The sequence below is a fragment of the Paramormyrops kingsleyae genome, chromosome 5, assembly GCF_048594095.1.
Source record: "Paramormyrops kingsleyae isolate MSU_618 chromosome 5, PKINGS_0.4, whole genome shotgun sequence".
Lineage (NCBI taxonomy): Eukaryota > Metazoa > Chordata > Actinopteri > Osteoglossiformes > Mormyridae > Paramormyrops > Paramormyrops kingsleyae.
Window position 1 is genome coordinate 1,279,479 of NC_132801.1, and position 18,022 is coordinate 1,297,500.

An 18,022-nucleotide genomic window follows, 5' to 3' on the forward strand; every position below is an offset into this window, starting at 1 on the left:
CACAGAGAAGCGGTACGCGTCTCTGGGATATACCCAGGAATCTGTCACGGAGAAGCGGTACGCGTCTCTATTGGATATACCCAGGAATTTGTCACGGAGAAGCGTCTCACTGGGATATACCCCGGAGTCTGTCATGGAGAAGCGGTACGCGTCTCAGGGATATACCGAGGAATCTGTCACGGAGAAGCGGTACGCGTCTCTATTGGATATACCCAGGAATTTGTCACGGAGAAGCGTCTCACTGGGATATACCCCGGAGTCTGTCATGGAGAAGCGGTACGCGTCTCAGGGATATACCGAGGAATCTGTCACGGAGAAGCGGTACGCGTCTCTGGGATATACCCCGGAATCTGTCACGGAGAAGCGGTACGCGTCTCTGGGATATACCCCGGAATCTGTGACGGAGAAGCGGTACGCGTCTCTGGGATATACCCCGGAATCTGTCACGGAGAAGCGGTCCGCGTCTCTGGGATATACCCAGGAATCTGTCACGGAGAAGCGGTACGCGTCTCTGGGATATACCCCGGAATCTGTCACGGAGAAGCGGTAGGCGTCTCTGGGATATACCCCGGAATCTGTCACGGAGAAGCGGTCCGCGTCTCTGGGATATACCCCGGAATCTGTCACGGAGAAGCGGTACGCGTCTCTGGGATATACCCCGGAATCTGTCACGGAGAAGCGGTACGCGTCTCTGGGATATACCCCAGGAATCTGTCACGGAGAAGCGGTACGCGTCTCTGGGATATACCCCAGGAATCTGTCGCGGAGAAGCGGTACGCGTCTCAGGGATATACCGAGGAATCTGTCGCGGAGAAGCGGTACGCGTCTCAGGGATATACCGAGGAATCTGTCGCGGAGAAGCGGTACGCGTCTCAGGGATATACCGAGGAATCTGTCATGGAGAAGTGGTATGCGTCTCAGGGATATACCCAGGAATCTGTCACGGAGAAGCGTCTCACTGGGATATACCCCGGAGTCTGTCATGGAGATGCGGTATGGGTCTCAGGGATATACCGAGGAATCTGTCATGGAGAAGTGGTACGCGTCTCTCAGGGATATACCCCGGAATCTGTCGCGGAGAAGCGGTACGCGTCTCTGGGATATACCCCGGAATCTGTCACGGAGAAGCGGTACGCGTCTCTGGGATATACCCCGGAATCTGTGACGGAGAAGCGGTATGCGTCTCTGGGATATACCGAGGAATCTGTCATGGAGAAGTGGTATGCGTCTCAGGGATATACCCAGGAATCTGTCACGGAGAAGCGTCTCACTGGGATATACCCCGGAGTCTGTCATGGAGATGCGGTATGGGTCTCAGGGATATACCGAGGAATCTGTCATGGAGAAGCGGTACGCGTCTCAGGGATATACCGAGGAATCTGTCACGGAGAAGCGGTACGCGTCTCTGGGATATACCCCGGAATCTGTCACGGAGAAGCGGTACGCGTCTCTGGGATATACCCCGGAATCTGTGACGGAGAAGCGGTATGCGTCTCAGGGATATACCGAGGAATCTGTCATGGAGAAGTGGTATGCGTCTCAGGGATATACCGAGGAATCTGTCACGGAGAAGCGGTACGCGTCTCTGGGATATACCCCGGAATCTGTCACGGAGAAGCGGTACGCGTCTCTGGGATATACCCCGGAATCTGTGACGGAGAAGTGGTATGCGTCTCAGGGATATACCGAGGAATCTGTCGCGGAGAAGCGGTACGCGTCTCAGGGATATACCGAGGAATCTGTCATGGAGAAGTGGTATGCGTCTCAGGGATATACCCAGGAATCTGTCACGGAGAAGCGTCTCACTGGGATATACCCCGGAGTCTGTCACGGAGATGCGGTATGGGTCTCAGGGATATACCGAGGAATCTGTCATGGAGAAGCGGTACGCGTCTCAGGGATATACCGAGGAATCTGTCACGGAGAAGCGGTACGCGTCTCTGGGATATACCCCGGAATCTGTCACGGAGAAGCGGTACGCGTCTCTGGGATATACCCCGGAATCTGTGACGGAGAAGCGGTATGCGTCTCTGGGATATACCCCGGAATCTGTCACGGAGAAGCGGTCCGCGTCTCTGGGATATACCCAGGAATCTGTGACGGAGAAGCGGTACGCGTCTCTGGGATATACCCCGGAATCTGTCACGGAGAAGCGGTCCGCGTCTCTGGGATATACCCAGGAATCTGTCACGGAGAAGCGGTACGCGTCTCTGGGATATACCCCGGAATCTGTCACGGAGAAGCGGTAGGCGTCTCTGGGATATACCCCGGAATCTGTCACGGAGAAGCGGTACGCGTCTCAGGGATATACCGAGGAATCTGTGACGGAGAAGCGGTACGCGTCTCTGGGATATACCCCGGAATCTGTCACGGAGAAGCGGTACGCGTCTCTGGGATATACCCCGGAATCTGTGACGGAGAAGCGGTACGCGTCTCTGGGATATACCCCGGAATCTGTCACGGAGAAGCGGTCCGCGTCTCTGGGATATACCCAGGAATCTGTCACGGAGAAGCGGTACGCGTCTCTGGGATATACCCCGGAATCTGTCACGGAGAAGCGGTAGGCGTCTCTGGGATATACCCCGGAATCTGTCACGGAGAAGCGGTCCGCGTCTCTGGGATATACCCCGGAATCTGTCACGGAGAAGCGGTACGCGTCTCTGGGATATACCCCGGAATCTGTCACGGAGAAGCGGTACGCGTCTCTGGGATATACCCCAGGAATCTGTCACGGAGAAGCGGTACGCGTCTCTGGGATATACCCCAGGAATCTGTCGCGGAGAAGCGGTATGCGTCTCAGGGATATACCGAGGAATCTGTCGCGGAGAAGCGGTACGCGTCTCAGGGATATACCGAGGAATCTGTCGCGGAGAAGCGGTACGCGTCTCAGGGATATACCGAGGAATCTGTCATGGAGAAGTGGTATGCGTCTCAGGGATATACCCAGGAATCTGTCACGGAGAAGCGTCTCACTGGGATATACCCCGGAGTCTGTCATGGAGATGCGGTATGGGTCTCAGGGATATACCGAGGAATCTGTCATGGAGAAGTGGTACGCGTCTCTCAGGGATATACCCCGGAATCTGTCGCGGAGAAGCGGTACGCGTCTCTCAGGGATATACCTAGCAATACCCTATTTTTGACACCCTATTCTAAATCCATAGGCGTCCATTTGGAATTGGTCCCCCCTTTGCAGCTATAACAGCTGCCACTCTTCTGGGAAGGCTTTCCAGTTCTTCCACACCAAACTTATCCGACCACATATTTATGGACCTTTCGTTGTGCACTGGGGCACAGTCATGCTGTAACAGAAAAAGGCCTTCCCCAAACTGTTTCCACAAAGTTGGAAGCAAAGAATTGGAACTGGAACTAAGGGGCCCAGCCCAACCCCTGAAAAACAATCCCATATCATTATCCCTCCTCCATCAAACTTTACAGTTGGCACAATGCAGTCAGGCAGGTAACTTTCTTCTGGCATCCGCCAAACCAACTCACCCATCAGACTGCCAGACAGAGAACTGTGATTTGTCACTCCACTGTTTCTGTGGCAACATGCTTTACATCATTCCTTCCGACGCTTGGCATTGTGCTTGGTGATGAGGCTTGCATGCAACTATTTGGCCATGGAGTTTCTGTTGTTCCTAAATGCTTCCACTTTGCAATATCATTTACAGCTGACCATAGAGTATCTAGCAGGGAAGACATTTCACAAACTGACTTACTGCAAAGGTGGCATCCTATGACAGGACCACACTTGAATTAATTGAGCTCTTCAGAATGACCCATTCTTTCACAAATGTTTGTATACCTGACTGCATTGGCTAGGTGCTTGACTTTATATGCCTGTGGCAATGGGTCTGAGTGAATTCAATGATTCAGAGGTGTGTCCCAATACTTTTGTCCATGTAGTGTAATTAAAACATTCACAAAAGTGAACATATATTGACATCAGCATCAACATTTTACTGCCTGCCTCGCACCCCCTTCTGGCTGTCGCTTAGTGCAACATTAAAAAAGATTAACAATAAGTATTGGCATTAGACTATAATCACAACAGGAACAGTAAATAAGGGACGTGTATCATCTCTGTGTGGTTTGTTCACCTGAATCTGAGGAACACACAAAGGAACTTGCTTTGTCTCTATTTGCCACCAACAAAATGTGTCCCTATTCAAAAGCACCAAGCCATGGATGGGGGGGTGTCTGGTGACATACTATATGTGCTGGGATGTTCTCCAGGGCAAGCAGCCGAGTGGGCGGGGAGGGGAGGGGGCACATTCTTGTGAGTGCGGGATTGGCAGCAGACACACAGCCACCCTGAGCCCTGCCATTTTCACCCAGCCCCGAGAACCTCAACCCAGGCTTCAACACACAGTCCTCAGTACCCAGGACCCACAGTGGGTGCCCGGTCTGCTCCACGGGGATTTGCCCAAAAATGCCAGCCACAGGGAGAGCGGAGTGAGTGCTTACTCTGTGCGAACTTCTCAGTGTGTGTCCCTGTGCATTCGTTTGCCCAGGCTTGAATCGTGATGCCTGTGCATCTCTGAAAATATCTAATCTGGGGTCCTGTTTGTGTCGGCAACTGTTTCCTGAATTTCGTAAATCTATGATTATAAAAATGTTTAAAGCTGTTGTCATAAAAAAGACAAGTTAGAGAGAGAGAGAGAGAGAGAGAGAGAGAGAATGGTGGAGAGGGAGATTTGTGTTGTAGAGGGTAATGGAGCTGCCGGTGCTTGATCTATCTTGGGGGTAAACAGGGCTGTGTGCCGGGCTAATTTCAGACTCTCAGCATCACATGGAGTAACAAGAGCTGAAGTGGGACAGGCGGGGTGTGTGTGTGTGTGTGTGTGCTTATATGCATGAAATGCTGCATGTAAGTATGGATGGATGGAAGGAAGAAGAGACCACAGGTCTGTGCTGCAGTGACTTGCTGTTGGTGTCGGACACGTTCACAGACTGTGGCACACAACAGGTTCCATAAAATGCGGCTTTGTGTTCTGTAACATGGAGCCTTTGGACAGGGAGCACACACACATTCACATACAGCAGAAAGTCAGTAGGATCCTACTCATTTTGCAAGAAATCTTATCCATTTCCCAGTAAAAGCAACCTGACACGATCCTACTTGTTACTTTTAAACATTGAATGTGACAAATACAGGCATATTGATTAACAACAGACATAAGAGAGACCAACACTCCTGCATGCAGACACACATTTCCCTCAGATTCCCGTGCAGTATCAGTGTAATGTGGGGCACCTGGGTCTCTCCTCTTTTGTGATAAAGCTGCCTTATTTGCATGAAGCTGCTGTGGTGTTTTCAGACATTCTGAGTTCTCTGATGGATGTGGGGTCTAACAGGCTCACCCCCACTCACCTCCCAGCCCCAAGGCGGAGGACTACTCCACAGCTATCCTCAAGCAGAAGCAGAGGCCAAACCGTCTCATTGTGGATGAGGCTCTAAATGAGGACAACAGCATCGTTTGCCTGTCCCAGGTCCGTGTTTGCATGTTTTACTGATGTCTCTCCAGAGCAATTGTGTGACCCATATCTCTCAGGTTTGTTGGTGTCACCTGTATCTCTCAGGCATGTTGGTGTTATCGGTATCTCAGACATGTTGGTGTTATCGGTATCTCTCAGGCATGTTGGTGTTACCTGTATTTCTCATACATGTGGGTGTTACCTGTATCTCTCATACATATTGGTGTTACCGGTATCTCTCACGCATGTTAGTGTTACCTGTATCTCTCAGGCATGTTGGTGTTATCGGTATCTCTCAGGCATGTTGGTGTTACCTGTATCTCTCATACATATTGGTGTTACCGGTATCTCTCACGCATGTTAGTGTTACCTGTATCTCTCAGGCATGTTGGTGTTATCGGTATCTCTCAGGCATGTTGGTGTTACCTGTATCTCTCATACATATTGGTGTTACCGGTATCTCTCACGCATGTTAGTGTTACCTGTATCTCTCAGGCATGTTGGTGTTATCGGTATCTCTCAGGCATGTTGGTGTTACCTGTATCTCTCATACATATTGGTGTTACCGGTATCTCTCACGCATGTTAGTGTTACCTGTATCTCTCAGGCATGTTGGTGTTATCGGTATCTCTCAGGCATGTTGGTGTTACCTGTATCTCTCATACATATTGGTGTTACCGGTATCTCTCACGCATGTTAGTGTTACCTGTATCTCTCAGGCATGTTGGTGTTATCGGTATCTCTCACGCATGTTAGTGTTACCTGTATCTCTCAGGCATGTTGGTGTTATCGGTATCTCTCACGCATGTTGGTGTTACCTGTATCTCTCATACATATTGGTGTTACCGGTATCTCTCACGCATGTTAGTGTTACCTGTATCTCTCAGGCATGTTGGTGTTATCGGTATCTCTCACGCATGTTGGTGTTACCTGTATCTCTCATACATATTGGTGTTACCGGTATCTCTCACGCATGTTAGTGTTACCTGTATCTCTCAGGCATGTTGGTGTTATCGGTATCTCTCAGGCATGTTGGTGTTACCTGTATCTCTCTAGCATGTTGGTGTTACCTGTATCTCTCACGCATGTTGGTGTTACCTGTATCTCTCACGCATGTTAGTGTTACCTGTATCTCTCACGCATGTTAGTGTTACCTGTATCTCTCACGCATGTTGCTGTCACCTGCTTCTGTCAGGCATGTTGGTGTTACCTGTATCTCTCTGGCATGTTGTTGTTGCCTGTATCTCTCATGTATATTGTTGTTACCTGTATCTCTCACGCATGTTGGTGTTACCCATATCTCTCTAGCATGTTGGTGTTACCTGTATCTCTCACGCATGTTAGTGTTACCTGTATCTCTCACGCATGTTGCTGTCACCTGCTTCTGTCAGGCATGTTGGTGTTACCTGTATCTCTCTGGCATGTTGTTGTTGCCTGTATCTCTCATGTATATTGTTGTTACCTGTATCTCTCACGCATGTTGGTGTTACCCATATCTCTCTTGCATGTTGGTCTTACCTGTATCTCTCAGCCATTATTGAGCATGTCTTTTAAATGTAATTTTAATGTTTTCTATTTTGAATGTATCTCTGTGCTGCTGTAGAGTACTTTGAATTGCCTTGCATTAAAATTGTGTTACATAAATAAACTTTCCTTGCCTTGCATCTCTCAGGTATGCTTGTGTTACCTGTATCTCTCAGGTGTGTTAGCGATGCCTGTATATCTCAGACATGTTGGTGTCACCTGTATCTTTCAGGCATGCTGGTTGGCTGGTTGCCTGAATCTGAGGGGCCTCAGTAATAAATAACTGTAGGCCCATATCAAACTTACCTTTTTTAGTTAAGGCCATTGACAATATTTTTTAGCAACTTAGTTCTATTATTGGTATTATTGGGTCTCTACTGCATTTGACATGATTGACCACTAGACAAGTTACAACTAGAAAAACTGGAAAAGTGGGTGGATCTTTCTGGGACCATTATAAAATGCTTTCAGTCATATTTATAAGATAGAGATTACTTAGTCTATAGGTAATTATGAATCTGAGCAAACAAAAATCACATGGGGAGTTCCTCATGGCTCCATTCTTGGGTCTCTTCTATTCAACATCTACATGCAGCTCCTTGCCCAGATTATGGAGCATTATAACATCTCTTACCATAATTATGCAGATGACACTCAACTCTACATTACAGTGTCACCACTATACTGCAGTTCCTTACATTTGTTGAATAGAGGCATGGAACTAATCAATGCTTAGATGTCTCAGAATTTTCTACAACTGAACACGGAAATAACTGAAATAATTGTTTTGGCCCCCATAAAATAAAGACTAAAAGATGGTGCTCACCTTGAATCCATAAAGCTCAAACCTCAAATCAAGTCAGAAATCTTGCTGATTTAAAGAGTTAAAATCTTGCTGTGAAATTCTGATTTTAAATTTTAACAGCCACATAAAGACTATTACAAAATCACCTTAAACATACCAAGAGTTAAAGTATTTCTGTCCAAACAAGATAAATGGTTATGGACTTATTTTCAGCAGGCTGCTATTGTGATGGTGTCTTTATAGTCATGGCTCAAAATCAATCAGAAAGCTGCAGCCAGAGTCCTCACTAACACCAAGAGAGTAGAGCTTATCACACTGGTCCTTAAATCACTGCACTGACTTACTGTACATCGCAGGATTCATTTTATGGCATTATTACTTATCTACAAAGCACTAAATGGTCCCAGGCCTGCATACATTTCTGATTTAGTTGAACATTATGAGGCATCCAGACCCCTGGGAAAGGTTTACTCACAATCAAGACCAAGTGAAGAAGCGCTTAGTTTCTATGCTCCCAGTATGTGGAACCAGCGTCTTAAAGACCTGGAGTAATGCACGGTCACTGCAATGTTACATATTTTAGTTTTTGTAACTATTTGTTTGTTTTCAACTTTTGCTTTTTGTGTTTGTTGTCTTTTAAATGTCATTTTAATGTTTTCTATTTTAAATGTATCCCTACTAAACTGTGCTATGTAAATAAACTTTCCTTGCCCAGGATCTCGCAGGTAGGCTGGTGTCACCTGTAACTCTCAGCTGTGTTGGTGTGGGTTCCTTCATTTTCTCAGACGAAGATGGAGGAGCTGCAGCTTTTTCGGGGAGACACGGTGGTTCTTCGCGGCCGAAAGCGCAAGCAGACTGTCTGCATTGTTCTGACTGATGACTCCTGTGCTGATGAACGTGTGCGGATGAACCGCGTGACACGCAACAACCTGCGTGTGCGTCTCGGGGATGTGATCAGGTATTTGGGAAAAGGAGGTCAAGGAGCAGGTTTGTCGGGCATCAGAGGGGCAGTGCATTGTGTGTGGCTAGCAGTGTGCAGGGCAGAGCTCAGAGCATGACTGGACCACACTCAGCATCTGTGGCGCAGGTAACTTGAGATCGCCTGACTGCAGTATTTGTACATCGACAGTATTCAGGCATGTCCAGATGTGAAATATGGAAAACGCATCCATGTGCTGCCCATTGATGACACCATTGAGGGCTTGACCGGCAACCTGTTCGAGGTCTTCCTGAAGCCCTACTTCCTGGAGGCTTATCGACCTGTACACAAAGGCATGCAGTTCATCGATCTATCCTCCTCAAAGCAGTCAATTAGAAATGCTACTCACACTCTTGGATTTTTTGTAAACCCCTTCATTAACATTCCCTGCTGGAGAACTCATACAGTAAGTTAATTGAGATAGGGAGAAATTAAACTGTTTTTATTGACTGTATGGACATTTTCAATATATAGTATCCATCATTATGGAGCTAGCATATAGTGTTTGTTCTAATGCTTTCATACTGGTGAAACTGCACGTGCACTTCCCAGCCTGCTGTGACGCTGTACAGTTACTTTGAGGCAACATGTCTGCACTCTTCCCGCAGGGGACATCTTCCTAGTGCGGGGCGGCATGCGTGCTGTAGAATTCAAAGTGGTGGAGACAGACCCAACGGCACATTGCATTGTTGCCCCAGACACCATCATTCACTGCGAGGGCGAGCCAATCAAAAGAGAGGTGGGAGAAGGAAGTCATATGACTAAAATGTAGCATCACGTAATACCGGTCTGCAAATCTTCTTGGTTTACATCTGGATTGCCTTTGGCTAATAGTTCTTGATAGCATGTGAATAATTCACTTTCTAATCAGCTACGTATACTCAAGATGAGGGCTTAACTCATCAGCCTTTTTCTGATGAATGACATTATGGTCAAACAATGAAGCTGTTGATTGCCCTGGTCAAGGATGAGGAGGAAAGCCTCAATGACATTGGCTATGATGACATCGGCGGGTGCCGTAAGCAACTGGCCCAAATCAAGGAGATGGTGGAGCTTCCATTACGACACCCCACCCTCTTCAAAGCCATTGGTGTGAAGGTGAGGCAGGCAGCCAGTGGCACCGACTGCTAGAAACTGCTCCTTTGCAGTTATCCCTATGGAAAAATGTAAGCAGAGAGCGGATAGCTTTAAAATTTCCACTTGTGAATGGATGTAAACATGTAAACAAGGCAGTGACTGTATTGCTTGGTACTGCACTGTTCTTGCCTTGACCCCCAAGGCCTAACATGCTACTGTCACATCCTTCCCTGTAGCCTCCACGTGGGATATTACTATATGGACCCCCAGGAACAGGGAAGACCCTTGTGGCACGCGCAGTTGCCAATGAGACAGGTGCCTTCTTCTTCCTCATCAACGGTGAGTCAGTCCCCATAGCCTTGCTCAGGCAGCTCTGCTAACTAAACTAGTGGAAGTTTTCCTTTCTGTGTGTTGTGGACAGTGTCATCATCTCAAGTCACTCAAGAATTGTTTCTACTGCATGTTGCATCAATCAGTTGAAGTCAGATTAATCTTGTGTTATAAGGTTGCACTGTAACATCCTTCTGTTGTTGTACCTCTGGTTCAGACCCCATTGCTGTACTCCTGCTGTTATACGTCCTGCATACTATGATCTGCTGTGGTCTGCTTTACTGATGGAAATATTGTTCAGCCCTAAGTCCTGTGACCCGCTGCCCCAAGGGCCTGAGATCATGAGCAAGCTGGCTGGCGAGTCTGAGAGCAACCTGCGCAAAGCGTTTGAGGAGGCAGAGAAGAATGCACCTGCAATCATCTTTATAGATGAGTTGGATGCCATCGCACCCAAAAGGGAGAAGGTAAAGAGTTACTGTGACCTGCTGCACCATTTCAGCTTTCTGTCTTTTGTGATGTGCTCTGTAAGGTCACATCATTCAACAACTTCACAAAGTTATATCAAAGAGTTTTGCAGGTGTTGTCAGGCCACAAGCTCTGTAATGCTAAGGTTGTTAATACAAGGGGTTGTGGTCTTGCTGAGAGCTCTACAGTTTTAAGGTCAGTAATGACTGAGGGTGTGGTGTTGCTGTGAGCTCTACAGTGTTAAGGTCAGTAATGACTGAGGGTGTGGTCTTGCTATGAGCTCTACAGTGTTAAGGTCAGTAATGACTGAGGGTGTGGTCTTGCAGACACATGGTGAGGTTGAGCGGCGAATAGTGTCCCAGCTCCTCACCCTGATGGATGGCTTGAAGCAACGTGCTCATGTAGTTGTCATGGCAGCTACTAACCGGCCCAACAGTGTGGATCCTGCTCTGCGACGATTCGGTGAGGAACAATCTGGGGGCTCCAGCTGGTGACAGGCAGAGAAAGAGGGGTTATGACCAGTGGAGTTACTAATGACCAGAAGGACAGAAGTGTCACTGGTGACCCAGAGACAGAAGCAGGCCACAGAAATAGACTAGACACCAATGAAGGGAACTACAGGAAATAAGAATGGATAGAGGGACAGCAGTCATTGATAACTGGGCATGACTCAGTGATAGACAGGAGTCACTAATGAACAGAGGGACACTGATGACAACACAAAGAGAGACAGCAGCCACTGACTGATCTTGTCCACTTCTCTCCTTGCCCCCCCCACCCCCCACCCCCCAAGGGAGGTTTGACCGTGAAATTGATATTGGAATTCCTGACTCCACTGGACGGCTGGAGATACTTCAGATCCACACCAAGAACATGAAGCTGGCCGACGATGTGGACTTAGAGAGGGTGAGAGGATAGGAGGGAAAGAGATAGGAAAGAGTAAAAGGGACAGGTGAAATGCATAGAGCAGGAAAGATGGTGGGAAAACAGAAGAAAATGAAAAAAGAGGTTCTAGATGTTAAGAAACAAAGTAATGAGCAGCTGTAATAGATGGCACTGCAGGGAGCTTTGCAAGGCTGGTATACGGGTGGTCAGGGTGAGGTCTTTCTGTAATACAGAGAAATGCTAGATATCATGGTATTAATGCTTAGTATGGAGCTCTTTGTCATTGGGAAGTCAGTAGGGGTGTGAAGATGCATAGATGCATTGTGATGAATCAGTTTTCAAGGGTGAGGATTCAACTGCATCAATCTGTAATGTCAGAAATGATTTTGGGGGGGAAATCCTTAAAGATACACCAATACTCCTAGGCTGTGTGCTCTTGTGCCAACATGCTGAACATGCACAAAGCAGATTTCCAAAATGTATGATTGGGGTGGAAGGCTCATTAACATTCTTAAAGGAAGTGCTACTTGATCTTTACCATGCAGCACTTCGGGAAACTCACCCCTGTTTTGTAGCACAAAGTGCTATTTCTAATGGTTAAGAAAATCTTTGTGCTTTTGGGAAATGCATCTCTTTTTTAGTGCAAAAAAGTCATTCTTTTTGCTGGCTACAGTAGCAATGAGCACAGCCAGAGACACAATTATTTAAAAAAGTAATGATAATTGTACTGGACAATCAATAATTTTCTGTAGTGGAGAATGAAGGATTTCATTAGCTCATTCAGCACTTATAAGGTCTGAAGGTACCAACTCCTGACATATTAATAATTCATTATTAAATCTGGCCAGCAGATACATCTTTCATTTTCCATAGAATAAAAAAACAAGTTTTACTGCCGCTAGATATTCACACCAGTGCACAACTAGTTAAAAGCTCCCATGGTCATATTTGTGAAATCTATTTAGTGAAGTTTAAAGAGGTTTAAATTTAGGATATCAAAATATCAAATACAGTGGTACCTCGGAATTCGAACTTAATCCGTTCAGAACTCCGGATCGAATTTTCCCCATAAGAAATAATGGAAAATCAATTAATTGGCTCCCGGCCCCAAAAAATTACACTTAAATATGTTTTTTTTAGCATTTAAACACAAAATGAACCGGATAAAACAAGAAGAGCATATATTGTACTAAACACATCTAAGCAAATTTATCAAAACAGTAATTTGTAAAGTAAGAAAATAAATGTATCCAAACAATGTGTCCTGCCCCGATCGTCCGCTCCCTCCGTGTGCCACGCCCCCTCGTTAACCCCATGTGGAATCCTCGTGTGATCAGCTGTTTCTGGTTGTTGTCATTAGTCCTCTGTATTTAGTCCGCGTTTCAGTTTGTTTCCCCAGTCCGGTCATTGTATTGTCCGTCTGCGTTTTGCCTGCCTTACCTGTAATTAAACCCCGTATTCCCCGATACCCTGACGTCTGCGCCTTTGTCTCCGTTCCATCCCTGCTCGGCACGACAATATTATTATTATTAATAATAAATTTATTAATGTTTTATTATTCATATAAAAATAATTAATAAGAAATCTTTGTTTTTAAATGCATTGTATTATATAATAATATAATTACTGTTACTCTCTATCATTGTCTAAATGTATTTTTACTGTCTAAATATATGTATTCAGCTAGTGTAAACATGCACGATGCAATCACAGCGAATGCGAGGCTGAGACTGAAGCGTTACCCTTTGTTTCCGCTGAGAGACGTGCCGCGTGACTCATTTCCCTGCGCACAAGTTATCTTAGATCGGCGTTCATGGTTTGACTTCTGAGATTCAGACCGAGTTCTAGGTAATTTTTTTTCCGAACTGGTTGATTCGACTTTTAAGAAATTCGAGTTCTAATGAGTTCGAGAACTGAGGTACCACTGTAATCGATAAATCAAATTATGGTAGAAATTAAAGATTTCTGATGCATTGAATCATATTCACATAAAATCACCTTGGGGCCCACAATTTACACCCCTAGTAGAGGGTAAACAATAGGAGAGCACATGCAATGTGGGCCTTCAGAGAGAGGCAGAGTCACCACACTAATGGGGAGATACGACCGTGTGGCAGTGTAAGAAACCCTATGTCCACATCAGATCTCCATGGAGACCCACGGGCATGTGGGTGCGGACCTGGCGGCACTCTGCTCAGAGGCAGCTCTGCAGGCCATCCGAAAAAAGATGATTCTTATTGACCTGGAGGATGACACCATTGATGCCGACCTCCTCAACTCCCTTGCTGTCACCATGGATGACTTCCGGGTCAGTCTGCCTTGCCATTCCTGCTGTTGTATATTGAATAATAATCTTCAACCATAGCTGGGAATGACTCATACTCCCCCAAGAACAAAGTAATGGATGTGAGGGACTCTAACAGACCTTGTTTCCCATCCTCGTATGTCTCTGTTTCTTCATTATCACGTGTCTGTCTGAGAGTTGTATCCATCTCCATCTGTCTGTGTTCCTCCATGCCACTCCATCCACCTGAACTGATGCTTGTGAGGGTGTCACAGTGGGCTCTGGGCCAGAGCAACCCTTCTGCCCTGAGGGAGACGGTAGTGGAGGTCCCACAAGTGAACTGGGAGGATATAGGTGGTCTGGAGGAGGTGAAGCGGGAGCTACAGGAACTGGTGCAGGTAACCTCTTCATGAGAGACCTAACCACTTTGCAGGATATCCACACACTGAGTATAGCTCTCAACTCAATGTAGCAGGCCTGATCTTATCCTAATACAGGATTATAATTCATGCCAAAGATATTCTACCGTATCTGAGGAATTTACCAACTGCACAGTGTTTTAATCATATTCTTAGTAAATAAAAATATTTGCAACTGGGGGTACCCCAAAGATTTTCATTGTCTAGGGATTGACCAGCAACTCACAAATTGCTTCTGCTTTTCAATTGCTTCCTCTCCACCTGCACAGTACCCAGTAGAGTACCCGGACAAGTTCTTGAAATTCGGTATGACCCCTTCCCGTGGAGTGCTCTTTTACGGGCCCCCTGGCTGCGGCAAAACTCTGCTGGCCAAGGCCATCGCCAATGAGTGCCAGGCCAACTTTGTGTCCATTAAGGGGCCAGAACTGCTGACCATGTGGTTCGGAGAGTCAGAGGCCAACGTCAGGGACGTTTTTGACAAGGTGAGGCCTGATGTGTGACAGTGATGAGAGACAGGGCATCATGGATAGGAAACAAGGCAGGGACTGTTGTAATGGCCTGTTGGGGTAGTGATATAAAAATTCCTAGGGGCATGGCCATGTGGCTGGAGATGGTGTGAGGCTATTAGGTGTTTGGATGGCACAGTGACCTAAACCCTCCCAGGAAGGACCTTGTCTTCTCCCACTCAACACAATTTCAAAGACACAACGTGTGAAGGACTGAGTCCTGTCAGTTATGGCGCTCATGGGCTTTTCAAATCGAGGGCTTGCTTTTTGTGCTGCGCTTTCTCATTTGCAGGCACGGCAGGCTGCCCCCTGCATACTTTTCTTTGATGAGCTGGACTCCATCGCCAAGGCGCGCGGGGGTGGTGCCGGGGATGCAGGGGGGGCAGCTGATCGAGTAATCAACCAGATCCTGACAGAAATGGATGGCATGACCAACAAAAAGAATGTCTTCATCATTGGCGCTACCAACCGGTGAGAGGTCCACACAGGTTTATACACACCTATATGTGTGTGTGTGTGGCCACGTAAGTATTACATTGTGAGGACCAAAGCTCAGTTTTATAAAAATCTGTCATTGCAAAAAAAAAACTAGAAATGTCAAGTCTTGTATTTTGTTTGGTTACGTAGGATTAAGGTTAGGGCTGGGTAGGGGTTAGGGCCGTCATTGTTGGGATTACAGTTTTTCCCATAGAAATGAATGGATGGTCCCCACAAGGACATGAATACAAACGCGTGTATAAACATGCCCCTTCTGGCCCTTCAGCCCAGATATCATCGATCCAGCCATCTTGCGCCCTGGCCGTCTGGACCAGCTGATCTACATCCCGCTGCCTGACCTGCCTTCCCGAAGTGCCATCCTGTCTGCCAACCTGCGCAAGTCGCCCGTTGCCCGAGTATGTGCCCCGCCTGCATGCTAGAGCAGCTGGTACCTGCTCTGGGAACAGAACTACAAATGAGATTGGCCATATTTCATAAAAATGCTCTTCAATCACCGCGGATGGCCTGAATGAGGGGTGACCTTCACGAGGTGGCGGCGTGCTGACTGAGACCACCACACATGCGTGTCTCTCTGTAACATGCTGTCCAGGACGTGGACCTGGCGTACCTAGCCCAGATCACAGAGGGCTTCTCTGGGGCTGACCTGACAGAGATCTGCCAGCGTGCGTGTAAGCTGGCCATCCGTGAGGCCATCGAGGCCGAGATCCGCATGGAGAGGCAGCGGCAGGCGAAGGCGGGCACTGCCATGGTGAGACCCAACCCACCTGCTATATGAACCACCTGGAATTAGTCAGCCTGACTGACTATGAGTGCAAGCAATACATGAGTGCAGGAATAATTAAACAAGTCTGTCAATTAGCATGCCCTTGAGGGGACTGAAACGAGTGAATTAATCAATCGTGTGGTCAAGTAAATTAAATTAATGATTGAATGGGTAAGGGAACACACACACACTGTGCTCTGTGACTCTCAACCACACACACTGTGCCCTGTGACTCTCAACCACACACACTGTGCCCTGTGACTCTCAACCACACACACTGTGCTCTGTGACTCTCAACCACACACACTGTGCTCTGTGACTCACAACCACACACACTGTGCCCTGTGACTCTCAACCACACACACTGTGCTCTGTGACTCACAACCACACACACACTGTGCTCTGTGACTCAAGCACACGCACGCACACAAATGTGCACACACACAGTTCCTTCTTTCTCTCTCACACACTCTTATTGTGCTCGGTTTTTCTTTCACCGCACACAAATTTCCCATTTAGGATGAAGATTACGACCCGGTACCCGAGATCCGCAAAGACCACTTTGAGGAGGCCATGCGTTTTGCCCGTCGTTCCGTCAGTGACAATGACATCCGCAAGTATGAGATGTTTGCCCAGACGCTGCAACAGAGTCGGGGATTTGGTAACTTCAGGTAAACAGACAAAGATGCGCACGCACACACACACGCACACACATACACACACACACACACAGACATACAGGCAGACAGACACACACACACGCCCAGTAATTTTCCTCAGAGGAATGTTCCTTTTCCAGCTGGCGGCTGTCCTTCACTACACATGGCATCAGCTTGTGTCAGTTCCTATGTCAGAATGAAGTGACAGCAGTATCCATTTCTCTTTATAGGCATTTTTCTAGCTTTTTATTTTTTCTGTAAAACACAAACGTTTTTACATGTGACCTGTTGCAGATTCCCTTCAAGGTCACAGTCTAGCGGAGGTCAAGGGTCAGGACAGGGGGGCAGGGACCCAGGGGATCTGTACAGAGACGAGGGGGAGGATGACCTGTACCAGTGAGTGTGGGGCGACACCCCCAATGTTCCTGACACCCCCATGGAGACCCCACACCTCTGCAACACACCTGAGAGGGAAGCATAAGCATCAGCAACTTGTGTTTACGTTACATAGCTACTGGCTGAACGTGTGTGTGTGTGTGTGTGTGTGCGCGTGTGCATGCACGAGTGCCTGGGCAACAAACCACAGGCGATGTTAGCACATGCTTTTTTGATTCAATTTTGCCGTTATTAATACAACATGTAAACACAGACTCGGAAGATGCAGGACTGTGACCTGAGAGCCTGGAGTCTGATAATAAAGGGATTTCACATTCTCTTCTCTTGTGATGAAATAATCATTCTGTAGGTTTATAAGCAAAAAGAAACAGAAAATGTTATGCAAACATTTTTGTGGCTGGTCATCTTTTTTTAGCCTCTCGCCGTGTGTCACTTCATACTAATGATCCTGCAGAGTTTACCTCTCATTCTCTGTCCGTCCCTTGCTGTAGGGAAGCTGCAGCATATCGCAGTCAGCACAGTCCAAAGGAAAACGGGGCAGGATGCCAGTCAACTGCTCGGCTCATGTTCACACAACCAAACATTCTGGGCAATTTACATTTAGATTCCATTGCACTTAAGCATAAGCCTTCGGACTGAGAGCAAAACTTCAAACAACTTGGTTTGAATATAAACTTCAAAAGATATCTTCAAGTGACTTGTGTTTTATGAACTAGATAAAGGACTCTACAAACTCACACAGCTCTACCTGCTTACCTGATGCTATCACTGCTGATCGCTATATATCACAAGTGAGTATGGAACCTGCTGGCATGTGAGGAGCATCTGCTGGCCACGTGGGAGCCGCTGCAGCAACTCCGGCTCATGAAGGGCTGAAGGGCGGAGCAGACCAGGAAGCTTGATGCGCTCCAAGCCCCGTGTACTTTGCCAGCTATAACACGCACTTACCAT

The 18,022-nt window shown here is 47.1% G+C and overlaps 1 protein-coding gene across 2 annotated transcripts; it reads left to right on the forward strand.

The window, feature by feature from the left end:
• Positions 1–4,295: 4,295 nt before the first annotated feature.
• LOC111840957 (transitional endoplasmic reticulum ATPase) lies at positions 4,296–17,388 on the forward strand. Of its 2 annotated transcripts, none has more exons than XM_023806335.2 (18): positions 4,296–4,458; positions 5,362–5,496; positions 8,596–8,768; positions 8,940–9,082; positions 9,398–9,528; positions 9,756–9,887; positions 10,103–10,205; positions 10,527–10,660; positions 10,988–11,123; positions 11,455–11,567; positions 13,690–13,854; positions 14,106–14,228; positions 14,519–14,731; positions 15,048–15,226; positions 15,519–15,648; positions 15,843–16,001; positions 16,536–16,687; positions 16,970–17,388. In XM_023806335.2, exons 3-18 carry the CDS (start codon positions 8,602–8,604, stop codon positions 17,073–17,075), a joined length of 2,286 nt encoding a protein of 761 aa, XP_023662103.2. In that variant the 5' UTR covers positions 4,296–4,458; positions 5,362–5,496; positions 8,596–8,601; the 3' UTR covers positions 17,076–17,388. The 2 variants fall into 2 exon arrangements, with proteins under 2 accessions (XP_023662103.2, XP_023662104.2); XM_023806336.2 differs by having other exon boundaries at positions 5,385–5,496.
• The last annotated feature ends 634 nt before the right edge of the window (positions 17,389–18,022 follow it).

What these genes read in the sequence shown, in the direction of transcription:
- LOC111840957 (XM_023806336.2), top strand. Translation starts at nt 4,436, where the DNA reads ATGCCAGCCACAGGGAGAGCGGA. An exon ending in ATCATTGGCGCTACCAACCG is followed by an intron (nt 15,227 to 15,518) that starts GTGAGAGGTCCA and finishes CTGGCCCTTCAG; the next exon opens with CCCAGATATCATCGATCCAG. An exon ending in CGGGGATTTGGTAACTTCAG is followed by an intron (nt 16,688 to 16,969) that starts GTAAACAGACAA and finishes GACCTGTTGCAG; the next exon opens with ATTCCCTTCAAGGTCACAGT.